At 52.5% G+C, this 17916-nt stretch overlaps 1 protein-coding gene across 1 annotated transcript; it reads right to left on the bottom strand.

The window, feature by feature from the left end:
- Positions 1-3356: 3356 nt before the first annotated feature.
- On the bottom strand, positions 3357-16845 carry SEC61A1 (SEC61 translocon subunit alpha 1). The gene is made up of 12 exons (XM_082664016.1): positions 16720-16845; positions 16482-16549; positions 13953-14018; positions 13787-13865; positions 12701-12832; positions 10904-11013; positions 10474-10627; positions 8900-9060; positions 7491-7688; positions 7089-7280; positions 6621-6697; positions 3357-5236 (listed from the first exon to the last, which is right to left on the bottom strand). The coding sequence occupies exons 1-12, from the start codon at positions 16724-16726 to the stop codon at positions 5050-5052; spliced, it is 1431 nt and encodes a 476-aa protein (XP_082520142.1). The 5' UTR covers positions 16727-16845; the 3' UTR covers positions 3357-5049.
- Between the last annotated feature and the right edge of the window lie 1071 nt (positions 16846-17916).

The raw sequence follows: 17916 nt of genomic DNA on the forward strand, positions 1-17916 counted from the left end.
ATATATATATATATGAACATGGATCAAAATGTAAAAAGTGCAAAGCGATGTAGGTGAACAACCTCCTTCGCCCCCTGCCGTCAGCCACCCTATGCTTCCCAGCATTTATTAGGAGAAATTTCAAAGATAAGGAAAGTTGCAGGGCTCTGGAGCAGAGAGGAGAGAATGGGCAGAGGCCCGGGCTTTACTACGTATCCACGACTTAGCAATACGCTGAGTGAAACAAATCAGACACAGAAAGCCAGCTACCTGTGATCCCACTTATATGTGGAATCTAAAAAGCAAAACAAAAAAACCAAGCTCGCAGATACAGGGACAGGTCGGTAGTTGCCAGAGGCGGGAGGGAGGGGCTGGGTGAAATGGGTGAAGGGGTCAAATGGGTGAAGGTACAAACTTGCAGTTATAAAATAAATAAGTCCTGGGGATGTAATGTAGAGCATGGTGATGATAGTGAATAACACTGTATTGCATATTTGAAAGTTGCTGAGAGAGGTCTTAAAAAGTTTTCATCACAAGGGGAAACAAATGTGTAACTAACTGTGCGTGGTGTTGGATGTTAGTTAACTAGACTTATTGTGGTGATCATTTTGCAGTATATACAAATGTTGAATCATGTTGTACACCTGAAACTAATATAATGTATGTCAATTATATCTCAATTTTCAAAAGGAAAAAGCAGTTGCAGGAACCTGTGAATACCCGTACCCCTGTCACCTGGGTGCTCTCCGTCTTCCCTCCATCCTTCAGTCCATTTTTATCCTGTCTTAAGCATTTCACAGTCAGTTGCAGACATCAGGCCACATCATGCATATATGTACTTTTAATACTTCGGCATATGTACAGTTACCTAGAGTTGGATATTTGTTTGTTTTTTAAAAGGTTAAATGTGTACACAGTGAACTGCACTAACCCTAAGTGGACAATTCCATGAGTTTTGATAAATGAAACCCAGGTCGTGTCAAGCATGTTCCTGTCACCCCAGAAAGCTCCCTTAGGCCTCTGCCCAGTCAATCTCCAACCCGCTAACCAGAGGCATCACTGTTCTGGTTTTTCCCACCACAGATCAGCTTTGCCTGCTCTGCAACATCATAAAAATGGGATCATAGCGTGTGGACATCTCTTTTGTGATTGGTTTCTTTCAACCGCCTTTGAATTGTGAGATCCCAGCCCTCGTGTCAGCAGTTGTTGTGACGTCGGAGTGTGATGCTGTGTGGGGTAGTGCTGTTTGTTGGTCTTTTTGTACGAGTCTCTGGGTGGCATCCCATCTTATTTCTCTGGGGTAAATACCCAGGAGTGGAATAGCTGAGCATAGGATACATAGATGTTGAGTTTCATGAGAACTTGCTAGGCCTTTTCATGACGTACAGTCCATTTTTTATCCCTCCCCTGACTCTGCCTTTAAACACAAATAGCGTACATTGTTCTGCTTCTTGTCTTTTTTTCCCCCTCAACAGCACATCCTGGAGTTTCTTCTAACTCAGGATGTAAAGGATATTCTCCTAGTTCCTTTCCACAGAAAGGAGATGCTGTAATTTATTCTCTCCCCTTCTTACGGGCTTTTAGATGTTTCTCTCCTTGAGCTGGGCTTTGCAGGATGAACAGGAGTTTGGCAGGCAGACAGACAGAGGGAAACTGCGGCAAGTCCCAGAGGCTTGGTGGGCACCACAGAACTCCAACTGTTAGGATGTGGCTTTCTGAGGGCGGACGCAGCTCTCGCCCTGTGTACCCCGGGACCTGCTGTGTGCCGGGTGAAAGGAACGGGTGACATGGACGTGTGCTGGCCACAGGCTCGGGGCAGGGTGATGGCACGCCCCAGAGGGTTTGGGGCAGGGGAGTGAGGGGGGTACTGCCCAAGGGACAGTCCGTCTGGGGCTCTGCGGAACCAGGCACTGGTGCGTGTTGCAGCGTGCGCCGAGGCTTCTGCTGACCCTTGGACGTTGTCACACGCCCACCTCCTGGCTCTCGTGTCAGGAAGCCAGCCTCTAACCTGGGCCATGGGCTGACCCTTGGGTGGAGATGGGCAGCTCAGCCGTTTCCCCTGCACGTGAGCTTGCTGAAGACTCAGCCTGGTGGGGACTCGGCCCAGGAAGGGCCTCCAGCAGGCAGGGGTGGGGTCAGCAGGTGGGGCCGGCGGTGGGACTGGAGTGGGGCGCGTTTCCCCGGGCCCCTCAGTCCTCATGCCAACGAGGCCCCTGGCAGAGGTGCCTGCAGGAGGGGCTGTGACCGTTGGCCGCAGTCTAGTTCCCGGGGCCTGGTTCTTCTTGGAAGCCGTGGGAGGATGAGCTCTCCTGTGGGCGGTGGCTGGTGCACGGCCCGCCCCACAGGAGAGGAGAGCTGCCCCACGGCTCCCAGCACAGAGGCCACAGGCGGGCAGTGAGGGCCGAGGGGCCGCCCATGTCACCTGAGCCACGCACGCGGCTGCTCGCACGGGCTCTGCTCCCGGCCACGGGCACAGCAGGCCTGCCGGGCAGTGAGGGGGTGCATGCTTCCTGCGGGCAGGAGCTTTTCTGACTTGAGTTTCTGGAGGTCCGAACAGGGCCGCCTGCCTGCCTCGAGTTTCAGTGCCTGCTCGCCTGGCTCCTGTGGCCACGCGGCTTGCACAGGCCAGGCCCCAGGCCCTATCCCTCCAGGGCTCCCAGAGGACCTCCTGCCCTGGCTGCACAGCACCTCAGAGATCAGATTTCCAAGATGAGGTCTAAGGCTCTACGTGGAAACTCTGAGGCTGAGCCGGCTCAGGAGGAAGGCCGGCCACGTGTCCTTGGGCGCCACGGAGGAGAGGGTGGTGGTGGAGGGCTCGGGGTGAGGCCTCGTCCGGATGGGCGCGTTGGCTTCACAACGTGGGCGAGCGGGAGGTTTTCTCTCACTTCACCCTGGAAACGCCTGCCATTCCGCTCGGTGGAAACAGTCGGGAGCCTTTCTGCACAGCACATCCAAGGGAGCAGCCACTGCGCACGCCTCTGCCGTCCACAAGATGCTGGGGGCCAGGGCGGGGCGGAGACCCTCCCAGGCCTACAGGTTTGGTGCGTGAGGTCCCTTGTCTCAGCCAAGCGCAGCAGTGCCTCCTAGCCTGGACTTGGAGGGCTGGAGGGCGCTGCGCTCACAGGACAGACATCGCCCCACTGTCCATTCCGGCGGGGGCTGGAATGGCCCACGCGCTCAGCACCAAACACCCGAGTGTGCAGCTGGCACCATCACCAGGACAAGGAAGCTTTCCAGGCACGTGCCTTTCTGAGGAGGGACTTCCATCAAGGGGGGCACCTGGGAACCCCGCACACCCCTGAAGGCACCCAAGGCCCCACCCTCCTCACTGGCCTCGGTACCACAGGAGAACTGAAAACCAAGAGAACACCACCAGGTGGCTTGTAAAAAGTTGGCTTTATTTGTCTCTTAGTCACCTTATCTCAGTTATGCCATTTTGGCGTCCACAGTGACAGTCCCCTGAAAGCTGGGGTCAGCCCCACCCCGCCCCCCGTGACCAGTGACTGCAGGGCAGGAGCCCGAGCCACGCAGTGGTCAGAGGCTGCAGCAGGGCTGCAGGGGCGTCAGGTCTCCGCTCGGGACTGGGTCGGACAAGGCCACGCGTGGTACGGTGGGAGCCCTGGCCTGGGGTCGATGGGCTGTGGGCCCATCTGGGCTCTGCCGCCAACTTGCCGGGTGGTGCTCGGCAAGTCTCTTCTTGTCCCTTGGTTGGCCTGTCTCCCGGGCAGCACAGCCAATGAGGTCTCAGAGCCCCTGTGGACTCAGGCGGGTGCCAAGCTGGCCACCTCGACTGGCTCTGTGCTTTGAAGGCCACTGTGCACCGCTGCTGGTGGGGTCTGCTTTCTCCGCGGGGCAAGGAGAAGCCCTCAGGCTGCGGAGCTCACCTCTGCTGTCTCTGCAGCCAAGCGCTGCTGGTCCCCGAGAGGGGCCTCCCTAAAGGCCTTAGGGAAGGTTCTAATTCCTAAGGTCTAGGTCACCTGTTATTGCAGTTTATCTTAGACATAATTGTGAGTCTTTTCATATCAAACATGGGTGAAACTTGGCAAAAAAAAAAGCTCTCTGACCCTGATTTCACCATAGATCTAGGGCCTGGGCCCTCGTCTCTGCTGGGCAGTTTTGGTGAAAGCAGAGATCAGAGCCATCTTGTCATTTACTTCGCTTGCGTTTGGTCCTAAGCACAGTAAAAATGTTCTAAAAAAATACCAGTGGAAAGTCTTCAGCCTAGAAGGTAGCGTCTGAGGCCAGCCACAGCGGAAGGGACACACCATGGAGAGCAAGTTCAGTGACAGCGGGAGGAACTGGACAGCCAGCACCTCAGGGTCCTCCGCATGATGTCCACTAGCTCGGCCAGGCTCGACTATGCAAAGCTGTGGCATCGTGGCCCGGCTCCACCACTGAAGAAAGAGACGGCACAGCCAGGTCAGCCAACAGGCACAGGCAGAAAGATGCACAGATGGGCCAGGGGTCTTCTGGAAAATTCGTCCCTTTCTTTTGGAAGAAGCTCTGTCCTAAAAAACAACTTTTAAAAGGGAAAACAATTGTGTCTTCCAGAGAAACCGTTTTAAGCCAGATGTTCCGCCTGACTGTGAAGGGGACATGCCAGGGAGCAGCCCACACGCACCGGAAAACACATGACCTGCTCCCGGGTGCTCGCCCTCCTGCCACCTGAGACGGAGACATTTCAACAATGTTTGTGCTTCTAACCAACAAGACATTCCCTTCGAGGGGGAGCAGCTGAGACCACTGCAGTCGCCGACAGCACTGAGAGGTGCAAAGGTTAACACAAAAGGGACGTGGACACCGGGGACAGTCACTTCTGGCGGTCAGCTGGGTAAGACCTCGCTTCTACAGTTCTGTTGCCAATGCCAGAATGAAAAGCAAAATTGCAAATTGAAAAATTTCTAGCACTTTAGAAAGTGGAATGAAAGAATGGGAAATTCAAACAGGTTATTAAACCAAAGTCCTCAGGCCACAGCAGCACCCCCGAGACAGCGCCCACAGCGTGGCTTCCTTGTTCCCTTCTTGGCCATCGTGGAGCACGCCGCCTCTGCCTGGTCCAGGGGCCACGGCTCAGAACAGAAGGGCCCCCATGCTGCCGACCTCACTCTGCTCCTTGACGAAGATTTCAAAGTACTGGTAGATGATGGTAACCGCAAGCAGGATCCCGGTTCCAGACCCAATGGCACCCAGGAAGTCAGCCAGCACGGAGAGGGCCCCGATGCAAAGCCCACCGAAGGCCGCGGCCGTGGGGATGTACCTGGGGAGGGAGACGAGTCAGCCATGTGCCGCCAGCAGATCCCTCCAGCCTGGCCTCCCTCCCCCAGGCTACAGGAAGGGCCGGGCAGTTGACCTGTCTTACCTCTGAGGTAGGAACCGGACTCCTTTAGGGGTCACTCCGTGGCCCCCATAAAGTCTCGTCTACTCACACCTTAATGGTCTAGACTAAGCCTTGCTGTCCAGTAAGTGGCCACACGAGTCACATGTGGCTAGTGAAATGGGACCAGTCCAAAGCAGGTGTTGAAAACATCACACGAGATTTTGAAGACAGGAACATAAAATATCTCATTATGACTTTTCTTATGTCAATTTGAAATGAGAGTCTGAATATATTGGGTTTAATACAATGTATTCTTAAAATTAATTTCACCTGCTTCTTTTTGCTTTCTTTTTTATTAAGAGATAACGGACATATAACATTTTGTTCATTTTAGGCGTATCTTTTTACCTTTTTAATGTGGCTACCAGAATGCTTAAAATTTCACATGCATCTTGCATTATATTTCTACTGAACAGCACTATAAATTCTCTCAGCTTCAGAGAATTCTTGAGGGAATGAACAAAATTGCCCAGCATCTCTGATAGGGATCAGAAAATGATCTGGCATTTGCCATACTGACTTGCGGTGGAGGCGAGCGAGCTATGGTCCCCAGGACAGACCTGGTCCTGATTACAAAACCTGATCCTGTAAACAGACTTCTACAGGAAACCATTCACGTTCATCCAGCAATGGTGGAAGAAATGAGTTGAAATAAGTTGGCTTAAAAGTCTAAATAAGACACTCACTACGGCTAACCCAGCTGCCCAAGAGGCAGCCCCACTGTGAGGGGAGAGGCCTGCAGGCTGCAGTGCTCTCCTCAGCCCCACCTTCCCCCAGCGGGTCACCAAGTGCCGGCGGCCTCTCCTGTGTCCCCAGGTTACTGCCCCACCTGGCCCCCAGCACCTCTGCCCAGACTCGCGATGTCCGCCCTGCCCCCCCACCCTGACCGGTGGGTCTCAGCCTCCAGCACTGACCTTCCGAATACTGAGCCCTCCCTGCGCTCTCTGCCAGCCTCCCTAGGCTCACCTGAACTCGGACACCCCTGCAGAAGCCTGACGCTGCCCGCCTCCTCCTGGAGGGCCCCCGCAGGACCTGCCTGCAGGACGCTGCCCGCAGGAGGACGGCGAGGTCCCACGCGGTCAGCCGCCTCAGCAGCTGCCCCCGGGCGGCCACCTGGACACACGCTCTGTCTCCCCCTGTGTGGCTGCCTCTGAGGAGAGGTGCCGCGTACGCTCATTTGCTCTGTCCAGCATCGATGAGCCTTATTAGCAAGCTCATTGATACTGGAAGGCCCGGGGAAATGTGTCAGCCGGCCAGCACTCACCGGTTGAGTTCGTGGACCATGGACGTCTCTCGGTGGCCCCTCATCACCATCTGCTGCTCCTTCAGCTGCTTTGCAACCTGCGTGATGCCCACCAAGGACAACGTTCAAGTTCAGACGTGGAGTTGAGGGCCAGGTAGACAGTTCACGGTGGTACCAGCCACAGACTCCCCTCCCCAGCACCCTAACAACAGTGGTGAAGGTAGCTTTAAAACTGCCACAAAGACGTCAGATGAGAAAGTCTAGTTTTAGTTTGGCTGCAGCTCTGCAGGCGAGCATGGATTCATTTACCCTGGGCTCCGTCCACGGCCACGAACGCTCTGGAACCGGCCCTAATGAGGACAAAGCGCTGCGTGCGTTCACAGGCCACCATCCCAGGAGGGGGGACAGGCCGAAAGCCCTGATGCCACTTGCAGGAGGGAAACGTCGGTCCCCAGCTGGCCCCCCCCAGAAGCGGTCGCTCACACTCACGTCTTTGGCAGAGGAGCCCGAGACTTCAATCCACGTCTTGGAGAAGAAGGCGCAGGAGCCCAGCATGAACACTATGTACACGACGGCATGGACGGGGTCTTCCAAGACGGAGCCGAAAGACTCGGGAGGAGACAGGTAATAGCAAAGGCCGCCAACGGGATAGGCGCGTGCTGGGCCGCCAGAAGAAGTGTCCTGGGAGGATTCGCGAGAGCCTGTGAGTGCCGTTCCCCACCTCAGCAGCAGGGCAAAGACACTTCTCAGCAGGTGGGAAAGAACAGCTTTGCCCAAGTGCCCACAGTGCAGGCTTCTTACCGAAAAGAAACCTTCCCGTGAGCTTGTAATAGGCACAATTCGAAAGCATCTCTGGGCGAAACATCTGGCTTCTGAAGCCGCTGTACTTACCGACCAGGTGCCCAGCAGGCTGACCAGCAGGTTGCCACTGAAGCGGGCGGACAGCATCTGGGAGATGACGTAGAGGTTGGATACGAGGGCGGACTGCAGGATGATGGGGATGTTGGAGGTGTAGAAGAGCTTGATGGGGTAGGTGTTGTACTGGCCTCGGTAGCGGGCCGACTTGATGGGCAGGTCCACACGGAAGCCCTGAGAAGCCAACAGAGCCAAACACCCTCACTGCCTCACTCCAGCCACGTGCCAGGCGTGCCCCCAGGGAGCTGCCCCGAGCGGCGGTGCCCAGGGCCTCACACCCCCTCCCCAGCCAGCACTGCACTTGGGGGCACACCGACAGAAGGGTCCCGACAGGCTGGCTTAAAATGCCCCTGAGCACAGCACAGTGTTTCTGTCAAAAACAAACAAAGCCCACCACGTGACAGCCACATCTACGGGGAATACGCCGGAAGTTCCGACGGGCGCTCCAGCGCCCTCCCCGTGCCCCGACCCCGTGCCCCGACCCCGTGCCCCGACCGAGGCCAGACAGGGCCTCCACGCCCTCGCCTCACAGCCAGCACGGCCACCTTCAGGGTGTTCTTTGTCATTACAGAAAACCTAAGCTCTACTTTCCCATGAACATAACCGCTCCCTCTGAAACCCCTGGAGAAGAGAAACTGTTTCCTTTATGTACTTTTTACAATCCCCCAGTGCCTAGAACAGAGTTCAGAATATAGAAGATTTAAAATAAAATCTTAACGATCCGACCCCAAGCCCGGGAAGAGTTAGCCTGTCATTCACCAGGCGTCGGACTAACAGTCTTGGCTGAAGGAACAGATGTGTTCGGGCCTCAGCACGTGGTGGTAGAAATACCTCTTCACAAGCATTAAACTGCTTCCTCAACTGCTTTCCCTTCTTTTCTTTTCAATAAATGTCAGGATACAAAGCGGCTGATCAGAGAATACAAAGACCAATCCAACTACAGAAAAGCAACGGGCAGTTCAGGTCTCTTATTCAGAAGCAAGTTACACAGACTCACAACGTGAAAGGTAAGAGGTCTCAGGAGGATGAGGATACTGCCTAAAAGCACCTACAAACTTTGGGCAAGACAGCAGTGAGGTTTTAGGCTTTGATTACTTTTCACTTCTCTTGAGCTATAAGACCTTGAAAAAAAATCTTCTCTATTTGCTGACAGTCCCAACCCAAAGGAACATGGTTTCAGAAACGTTATATCTGCCTCAACTGTGTTAGTTCAGCCAAGTGCCCGTGATGCCATGGAACCTGCTCCTTCAAATGCCATTTCATCATTTCGGTGCGATACGATGGGTCACACTACCGCTGGGGTGTGGACGTGGGACACGCACACCAAGGCCTTCTGAACCTTAAATGCAGACGTCAAAACTCCCCAGGGTTGGATCTGAACGCACCTGGAAGTAGATGACCACAGCAAAGACAAAGATGGTGGCGATCAGATTCATGAGGTTGGGGAGATTCTGGCGGTAGAACGCCTCGCGAAGGGCTCGGACCTTGTCTGTGCGTGTGGCCAGCAGGTGGAACAGTGCAATGATGGCGCCCTCAAACTCCATTCCTGTTACAGGAGAAGGTAAAGGAACAAGCAACTCAATTTGGCTCTAAGCTTCCTAGTGGCCAAAACCGAGAGGAGATGGAATTAGTTCTGTGACTCACAGTGCCTGCTCCTATAACCACAGGGACACAGTGAGGGCTCTCAGCCCTCGTTTGTTTCTTCTGTAGAGATTTCAACCTGCAGAAATAGGCTATTCTGCCTCTTTGAATTAACCGATCTTATTTTTTTGGCTTGTGAGTCAATGGCCACCAGACGTGTGGAACAATCAACTGCAAAGTCCTAAGAGCAGGGTCTGCTCACCTCCAGCCGAAGGGGTCCTGCCTGAGGAGGGGCTCAGAGCTGCCTAACCCACGTCCCTGGGGACTCCCGGGCAGCACAGCCCCCCAGCTCTGGGGTGTTGGCTGCCCGGACAAGGCGGGCTTGGGCTCTCTGCTCCTCACGTCGACGGCCAAGCAGGAAGGACAACACATGCGCCTACCACACAGCCGATCTCTAGTGGAGTTCACGCCCTACCACAAGAGGGTGCCCAGGGATGCAGGCCAGCAACAGAGCCAGGAAAACACGGCCAGGAAGCAGAGCGAGCTCGACAGAGGCCCAAGGAAAAGAGCAAGAATGGCCTTCTTTGGTCTGGGGACCTATTTTTAGTCTCACTAACGAGATTATGTGGTCTCTGCAGGTCAGGGCCTCTGTTTCCAGCATTCACTTCAAAGAAAAATCAAATGTGCGTGAATATTTCTCATGGGACTCTTTTGAGTGAATAACATATTTAGTTATGTTATATTTAGTAAGTCATACGTCCCTGAATGTTTAGAACTTTTCATTAAAAACATCCTCTGTAACAAGATTTCCTTGGCACTCTTTGTGGGCATTAAGATAGAATACGCACATTCGCCAAGCATCTACTGTGAGCCAGGCATCACACAATTTCATGTTATTTCTCATTGAATCCTGGCAACCAAGGGCACAGTCAGCATCTGAACCCGGCTCATGAACACCAAAGTTCCTGCCTCTTTTACAAATTTGCCCTTTACATGACCAAGTGTTTTGGTTCAGTGATTTCATTTTTAGAAACTTATTCGAGAGCAACTGTCAAAACATGTAAAGATGAACATATGAGGATGTTCACCATCTCACTGCTGTAATAACAGCAAAGGCTGGAAACAACCTAGACGTCCACCAGAGGAAGGCGTGTTGAAAGAACCTGCTTCATCTTTGCAGTGAAATCCACGCTGAGCTCAGAAAAGTGAGGCAGGATAACGTACTCTGGCAGGGCGAACGTCTACGACATACTCTTAAGGTGAAAAATGCAAGTTACATACCATCATGAGCATAAACCTGTGTTTTAAAACACTTTACAGATGCACGGAGAAAAATCAGAAGAGATGTACCGATAGGACCCTGTCCCCAGGGTCTCACCTCGGCCGGTGTTGACAGTGGTGGGGCTGAACGCCTTCCACACGATGGTCTCGCAGATGTTTGTGGCAATGAAGAGGGAGATCCCAGAGCCCAGGCCGTACCCCTTTTGCAGAAGTTCATCCAAAAGCAGGACAATTAGGCCAGCAACAAAGAGCTGTGAATGTTAAAAAACAGAGGTAAGGAAACGCAGAGACGCACTGCTGCTCCCCACGGCGTGGTGCTGTCCCTCCCCAGGAACTGGCTTCTCTGCTGAGGGCCCTGAAGGCTGAGGGGACACTGGCTGGTGGAGGCTCCTCTGTGAATTCAGAAGGGCAAACACAGGGCTCGGGCTTCTTCTCAGAAAGAGTTCCTGTTACGCTCGATTCAGATCTGTTGTTTGGCAAGTGTGGGTGTGAGGGCGCCTCAGAAGGAGGTGCTGGCCTAACCTTACCTGTATGGTGATCAACAGGCAGATCCCAGCACCCATTTCAGAAGGGTCTCCGTACATCCCTGTCATCACATACACGATGGACTGGCCGATGGTAATGATCATGCCAAACACTAGAAATGAGAAGAAAACTGTTCTCAGGCTGGGCCACCACACGGTCGTAGCGGAAACACTTCCCAGGCACCAGCTCCGTGCCGGGCACTGGGAGAACAAAGGTGAAGACGACTGACCCTGCCTCCAAGGGGCTCGTCCAGGAAACACTCAACCACCGCACGGTCAGAGTGACAATAATACACAATAACTGAAATGTGTGCAACAAAAGCGCGTGAGCTCTTTAATTCCTCCTCCTCCTAAATTCACTTCCCTTCGGTGATGGGAGGAGGGAAAGAGTTGAAGCATGACAGACCTGCTTCTTATGACAGCTGCTGAAGACAACACTCAGAGGCACCCCAACCTGCAGCCCCCATGCTCAGGTCATCAGGTAGCTCGGGTTCTGGGAGAACCACTTGCCCAGGCCACCTGACAGGCTTGTGCTTCAGGTCTGAGTCCAGGGCACAGAACACTAGCTGGGATAAAGTAATCCCTTCCCAGTTTGTTTAACGTGTTAATTAAGGAAAGAACTCACAGTGCCACCAAATCACTTAGCCCACTTCTCCTGCCACAAAGCTCTCCTACGGGACGTTCTCTTTTTAGTAGATGGTCTTGTATCCTGTATCATTCACTGCACTTCATTGTGATGCACAATGGAATCGACTCATGTTTACCGAGTCCACGATGCTAGATGGATCTCTTAGTATGGGACTGGGCTTCCATTTCGGCTTTTCTGCTTAGTTTGCCAAAAAAATAAAATTTTACTCCAAAGTGCCTGTCAAATATAGTCCCTATTTGACTTCTTAAGAAGTGCTCAATAAGACTGAATTCTTAAGGCAGAAAAAACAGCAGAGAAAAGCTAAAAAAATTGTCCAAGACCAAAGAGGAAACAGCTGATTTTTACTTCTGACAAATAACACATATACATATTTAAAAATCCTGATTTGTGTCTGAAACTGACAAGTTTAAATTAGATTACTCTTCCTTACTCAACTCTTTAACCTACTAACTTAAGATGTGTAAAACATGCTGGTATGGAAGAAAATATGACTGGGTAGGAAACTGCAAATATCACTTCCTAATTAATATATGTCAGTTCACAGTCAGGCTGAACTTGGTGAATTCTGATGACTGGTCATTGTTACCAGTGCCGCTTATTATTTACTACTGTGCAAGTACCATTATTATCCCCATTTTTATAGATGAAGAAACTGGGACATAAGAACTGTCATCTAACATTGCCCCAAAGTCACAGAGCTGGTAATTGGCAGAGCTAAGTTGAGAGGACCATCCTTCCCCTAAGGTGAATCCTTTTAAACTCCCAGAAAAAAAGAAATACAACCCTTGCCAGGTAACTACTACATGCCAGGCACTCAATGATGTTTTACACACATTATTCAAATGAATTCTTCCAACAGCTCTGAAGGAGACATTATCTCCTTCTAAGTGCTAAGGAAACTGTGGCGGTGGAAGGCGACCTCCCTGGACCACGCAGCCTCGGGGCACGACACCTGTCCCCTGCCTTGTCCAGCGGCCCCAAATGCTCTCTAGCTAACACAGGCCACAGAGCCAGGCCAGGCAGGGCTGGCGGGCCACGGAGGTTACAACCCCCTCCCCCGAAAACCAAAAGGACTTCTGATGCCCCAAACTTTGCAGCAAATTCAAATTCTCAACTACAGACATCTGAACATCATTCAAAATCTCACTTACACTTTTGGGCTCCGTTGAAGAGGGCTCGGTCTTTTGGGGTATCACCAACTTCAATTATTTTGGCGCCAGCCAAGAGCTGCATGATGAGGCCGGAGGTGACAATGGGAGAGATACCCAGCTCCATCAATGTGCCTTAAGGAAAGGGGGAGGCAACGTACAACCGAAGTTAGCATGGAGAAGCAAGACATTATTAAGAAAATGAATGAGCGAAACTGGACCGTGTGCCCCTGATACAAACCCAGTGTTTCAGTTTGCCAGCAGTATTTAATCCAGAGAATAACCCCCCAATATCAGCAATCAGAGGGTAATTCAATTCATTCTGTTCAGTCTGCCCGGTAACATCTTATTCTGTTTAGGGAATCACATGGCATTTAAACTGATCGCTGCATTTAAATTCGCCGTAAACAGATTCATGCTGTTGTACAGAGATAAGAAAGGTTCGTCTCTTCATCAGTTAATAAAAAAGGATAACACTCAAATAATTTCCAGAGTCTGGAAAGGAGGCCAGTACAATTCTATCTAGTTGTGAATAAACCTCTATTTCCATTATGCTAAAATGGGCTATACTTCCAACTGATTTGGAACTTAATTTGAAACGTATTTTAAAAATGAGTTAATCAAAAGCAGTTATCAGCATAAGCATTCAAAATCCCGCCTCACCCCAAGGAGGTAACTGGTTGGAGTATACAATACACTGTTATATATTTATTTTTTTTGCACATGTATATGTAACCTGTAGATATGGAAAAGACGCAGCTGAGAAACAAATTACATATTCTAAAGAACGTTATCAAAACAGGAGACAGGTAGAAATGTCATCATTTCAGCTGTTTAAAAAGCATTCTGGTTTTTCCATGTTTTAAGAAATTCTCTATGATGTAGACTTATCTTGCTGTTACAGGTTTTGTACTGCATTCAGAGCAATTCTGAATAGGACGACGTGCCTGGGTGCTGAAGCTGGCTTTTACTAAGGCTGTGTTTCAGCACAGCACGCTCTGAACCCTTTGTAAAGCCAAGGCCTGTACTTTAACTGAAGGAGGCCAGTGAAGCCCACACCGTACAGGGGATGCAGAGGGCCAGTCCTACCTCTGTTAGAGGCGAGGATCACTCTCATCCAATAGAAAGGGTCGGCTGAGTCTGAAGACATGATTCCAAACAGAGGGATCTGGAAACAAGCAGAGAGCAGCCTGCACACTTGTCTCCGGCCCCTCACACCCCCACCCCGACACTGGAACACCAAACGCGCGCTCACCTGGCAGCACACCAAGAAGATGAAGAGGGTGATGGCGGTCCATAACACTTTCTCCTTAAACTGAATCTACAGAAAAACAGAGCCAATTAAGGCAACAAGTTATCTTCATAAGTAAATTAACAGAAACAGCCTCTGATCAGACCCCTTTCTCTGCTCACCAGAGGAGCCCTCAACACTCCAAACCACGCACCAAGCGTAAGTACATGTATTGCGTGCTTTCTACGCACAAGGCACAGATGCAGAGACCTTCATGTGCATCATCTCATTTAATCCTCACACCACGGAACATTATCTTATTATTTTCCAACAAGAAAACTGAATCTTAGAAAAGCTAAGTAATTTGTCCCAAATCCCACAGCTGTAATGGGTTTGACTCCAAAGCCTGTGCTCTTAACCATCAGCATGAACAGTTTAGGATCAGACCCAAGATCAAAGAATGTTGCAATAGAAAGGGATTCCCAAATCACACCCCCCTTTATAACACATGAGCAATGACTTCTCATTTGAAAAGGTTTTGTACCTGACAAAATCTTGTTATTCTGGAGTCAACTAATTTGCAATCTGTGATTGTTTCTTTGTGTATTCTCCATGGATTTAGGGTAAAAGAATGTAATAAACACTAGAAGAGTGAAAGAGAGCTGCGTGTTCAACCTACTCACTAACTACTAGTAGCATCTGTTTAACTTTAGGATAGGTGACTATTCAGAGTCATCTTATGATGACCAATGAGCATCATTAGGGAAGTTGAGACCACCTGCCCAAGGCTCCTCTGCTCTAAAACCTAAGTGTCTTCACTAGCACCTGCTGCCTGCACAGCAAGAATAGCTTTAAAGGGCTTAAAAAACCACACAGCAATTATTGTGTGGACTAAGGATCTTAACATGGAAATACCTTGTGAGCGACGGTACTAAATGGACAAAATCGTGTTCTTAAAAAACACTCTTTTAAGCTGCAATCTGAATGAGCATGGAGTTGAAGTCCTGGCTCTCTGGTCAGCATGGGGCCGCAGTGCCTCTGTGCTGACCACTGTAGACAGGCCTCAACAAGACAAGCACACAAAGGCGCAGATACTCCACGCGAAGTTGGGGTGAATTCACAGAACTCGTCCTCTGGTCATCTGATCCCACCAAGAAATCAGGAGGCCAAGGAGGGCAACACCACGTCAGGCTGACCAGTAACACAACAAACTTGTATGGAAATGACTCTTTATAGAAAAGAGTGGACAATTTTTACAAGACTCCTCATTTTTAAATAACCAAGTCTCCTCTCCCGGATGCAGCCAAATTCAACAGCAAAACATCCAAAACTGTTTATCCAAGTCTTGTCACTCTACCTCTTACCAGCCCGCCATCCACCCCCATCTCCTAGGCCAGTCCCATAGTTCACTCTCGACGGCAGAAGCCCCTCCACCGCTCTCACCCTCTACCCTACCCCAAAGCAGTTTTCTAATCTGTCCGGCGCCTGGGGCTCCCACTGCTCCCCACCCATCCTTTCCAGTCTATCAACAGTGAAGCACATCTAACACCCCCCGCCCCACCTCAACTGGTTTTCTCTGCCTTAGCGCACACTATATTTCTTACCCTAGAATTCCTTTCCCTTCCTTCAAGGACACTTCTATTCCTCCTTCAAGGCCGCCATCAGACATCATGTCTTCCAGGGTTAATCCCTTCTGGAGCCACTGCTGTACCCTGCACATACTGCCACTGCTTCATGCACCACACTCAGTTACAAGGCCAAGGTCACACAGCTATCAAGAGGCTGTGTGAAGGGTGGGTGGGTCCCAGGCGCGCCTGCCTCCAGAGCCCCGCCATTTCTACCACACTGAGGGCACACACACACACAACTTTGCATATTAGCCCGTCAAAGGCAGCACGTATGTGGGGCAGATGCAAAGAACGTGAGGACAGAAACGTATTCCTATTAATTCTCTGTAAGAACCCAATGAAACTTTTCTTCACGGTTTCATAGACTGACTTACGCTGGCAACACTGTCTCGGCCTGAAACTGTGCAGCAGCAGAAATTCTGATAAAGATTCAACACAGCTCTACATCTCTACCTTTCCATGTTTTAATGCACCTGCTGTAAAAGCAGGGGTCACAAAATGCCCTTTTTCTCAGCAAGGTGACGGCCCACGGAAAAGGCACAAACTCGACCGTACAGAGTAAAGTGACTGCTCTTAGCTCCTGGTAGCAGCTGGATCCAAAAAGCATCTCCTAGAAGAAGGACCCGCCCACGATCAGCTTCTGCGGGAGCTGCAGCGGGAAGGGGGGCGCCCAACCTGAGTACCTGAGGCTCTCGAGGCGTTACTCACTCAGGCCGGGATCCACCTCGGGACAGAGCAAACCCGAGGCTCTGCCCGCCCGAGTAACTTCCACGGAGGATGCTCCAATCGAAGCTCGGCGGCTCGGTGGTGGCTCCCACCAAGCAGGCCACCCGGACCACTCTCGGGGGAAGGAAGCGGCCACTCGGCGTGTTGGGGCCACTTTAACGGGGTGCAGGCAGTTTCCCCAATCCTTCCCCGGACTCACCTTCCGCTCCGGCTTCTGAATTTCGGGCAGGATGACACAGAAGGGCTTGATGACTTCCAGAAACTTGACTTTGGGGGGAAGAGACAAGAGTAAAGTTAGGGCTGGAGGACGCCGCGCCGCCCCGGGAAGCCGTCCGCGGGGCCAGGAGGGGCAGGGGCGCGGGCCGGGTGGGCTTCACGGCCGGAGGAGCGAGGTCCCGCCCGCGCCGGCCGCGTCTGGGCTGCCCCGAGGGACTCACTCGCCATGGCGGCGGCTGCTCGGCTCCGGGTCGGGCTCCAGCTCCGGCTCCGCTACGCTCCGACCGCGGCTCCGAGGCCGCCCGTCCCGCTCTGGAGCGCCGCGCCTCGCCGAGAGACACGTCAGTGCTAGCGCCCCGGCGGCCGCTTCCGCTTCCGCTTCCTGCCACGCGCTTCAGCCGCGCGCGCCGCCCACGCCTAGACCACAACTCCCGGCCTGCAGCGGGGCCGCGCGGCCTGTCGGCGGGAGGGCCGGAGAAGCGGGGCGGGGCGGGGCGGGGCGGGAGGGGCGCGGGGCACGCCGGGACGGGGTTATGCGCCTGCGCAGACTGAGCCGCGAGAGCAGGGCGGGGAAGCTGAGTGGGACGCAGGCTTCACCCAGTTCCTTTCACGGCACCGGTAACTTGTTGCGCAGGTGTAGACACTGAGCGCCTTGGGGCCGGCCTGTCCCGGCGCCACCTCGGTGCCTGGAGCCCAGCAGGTGCGCGGCGCGGGGCCGACGGACACCCCTTTGTGGGGTCCTTGAGCGAACCTGGGGTCGGTCGGGGCGCTGGCACCGCTGACAGGGGGAGGGGATGAGGTCGTGGTCAGGAGGCCCGGGGAGTCCAGGGAGGCCTCCCGGAGGAGACGTCCCGGGGGAGGAACTGTTGCGAGCACGGCAGGCGCTGTGCCTGCCCGAGATCTCTGGCGAGAGGATTCCTGCTTGGCTGGAGCCGGGGCTGTGTGAAGGGGAGGGATAAGACTTAACGTTCTTGGGGCCGGTGGGTGGGGCGAGGGGTGCCAGACGGGGCTTTTGAAGTTTATTTCCGAGGCACGTGTGATCACGGGTGGCACGTGATAGGTAATCTAAGGGAAGAGACCTCGTGCTGTCAGCATCTAGAGGAGGTGGGCGCCGCTGCCTGGGGTTAGGGGAGGTTCCTGGATCGCAGTCTGGAGCTGTACCAGTCGGAGTTGGAGATGCCCATGTGGCCAGATGCTTTGTGCAGTATTAATTTAGGGATTGCTGTTTCTGTTTTTCCTTTCCCTTCCATTTCTAGCAGGTAGCCAGGATTTGTAAATCTTTGCCTCAGGATTTTTTCTAAGACGGGAAGTCCTTTTGTTCAAACCTAACCTATGGGTGGAAAATTCAAATGACTGCAGGAGGCGGGCAGGAACTTCAGTGAAGTGACCCAGGTGTGGCATCGCTGGATATGCATTCC

This window comes from Grampus griseus (assembly GCF_964374135.1).
Source record: "Grampus griseus genome assembly, chromosome: 10".
Lineage (NCBI taxonomy): Eukaryota > Metazoa > Chordata > Mammalia > Artiodactyla > Delphinidae > Grampus > Grampus griseus.

Bases quoted from the DNA above. Each gene is read 5' to 3' on its own strand.
- SEC61A1 (XM_082664016.1), bottom strand. The intron at 12,833-13,786 runs GTAGGACTGGCC...CCTTTCCTTAAG, and splicing joins GATCCTCGCCTCTAACAGAG to GCACATTGATGGAGCTGGGT. The intron at 7,281-7,490 runs GTAAGTACAGCG...GAATCCTCCCAG, and splicing joins GCCTGCTGGGCACCTGGTCG to GACACTTCTTCTGGCGGCCC.